General features: G+C 38.3%; 1 protein-coding gene across 1 annotated transcript; it reads right to left on the reverse strand.

Annotated features, from left to right (window-relative positions):
- Positions 1-223: 223 nt before the first annotated feature.
- On the reverse strand, positions 224-818 carry LOC108695195 (histone-lysine N-methyltransferase SETMAR-like). Its single transcript, XM_018204982.1, has 2 exons — positions 709-818; positions 224-596 (listed from the first exon to the last, which is right to left on the reverse strand). Exons 1-2 carry the CDS (start codon positions 816-818, stop codon positions 224-226), a joined length of 483 nt encoding a protein of 160 aa, XP_018060471.1.
- Between the last annotated feature and the right edge of the window lie 360 nt (positions 819-1,178).

Here is a 1,178-nt window from a genome sequence, read left to right on the forward strand (position 1 = left end):
ATTGTATATATATATATATATATTTGTATATGTGTGTGTAGATAATAATAATAATAAACAGTATTGTTCTACGGGTATGCGGGGTGTGTATATATATATATATATATATCTTCATAAGCTCTTTTATTATTAATATTTATACTTCTGATATAGATATACGAGGACAAGTCAATAAGTTTTTAGAAAAACATAGTAAAACACATTTTTTTTGATCGATTCATTTTTATTTCTCAACATAGTCTCCTTTCAACTTGATACACTTGATCCAACGATTCTTCAACTTTTTCAAGCCGTCCGAATAATATGATTTGTCCAACTCTTCAAAATAAGCCTCTGTTTCGGCGAGCTGCGCTCTGGTGGTGAATTTCTTTCCTCCGAACCATTTCTTCAGGTTTGAAAACAGAAAATAGTCGCAGGGAATTAAATCTGGCGAATATGCTGGATGGGGAAGCAATTCGTAGCGGAATTCATTGAATTTGGTCATCGGTACTGCGCACATATGTGAACCTATGCATTGTCTTGATGAAAGAGCACCTTCTTCTTTGCTAAATGGGAACGTTTTTTCTTTAAAATGTTGTTGAAACGATCCAATAAGACTGTGTAGTCAAAACTCTAGAGAACAATCTCCGCTAATTCAGGCATCGGCCCAAGAACAGATTCCGGTCGTTCAGCCTCCAGTCTCTATCACCGCTATTAGAAATTTCTTACTCCCCTATCTCTGATTTGTTCTCAAACTTCTTCGATGATCTCTGTCCGTCAAGTTCTCCCCCTGTTTCGCATCGATGTCGCCTCCGATTCAGGAATTTCCCGTCTAACATACTATCCCCTCAATTCCTCCTGTTCAATCAGACGCTTACTCTCCTGGTCATCTTCCTCTTCTCTTTCATAACGCCCATCAGTTGTTGGAATGTCTTACTTTATTTCTTCTACTAATGATGACCGAATGATAATCAACATCACAAGATCCACTTGCTTATTTTCAGTCCCCATACCATCTCTCATTCCCATCGATCCTCTTTCTTTCCATATGAGTTTACACAACTTTAATTTTTTTCTCCTCCTTCCAAACTCTTAACATTTAGAATAACGTCCGTATTACACACAACGCTCTTTCCACACAGCACACACACACACACACACACACACACACACACACACACACACACACGCGCGCGCGC

Source organism: Atta colombica, unplaced genomic scaffold, assembly GCF_001594045.1.
Source record: "Atta colombica isolate Treedump-2 unplaced genomic scaffold, Acol1.0 scaffold10, whole genome shotgun sequence".
In the NCBI taxonomy this organism is placed as follows: Eukaryota; Metazoa; Arthropoda; class Insecta; order Hymenoptera; family Formicidae; genus Atta; species Atta colombica.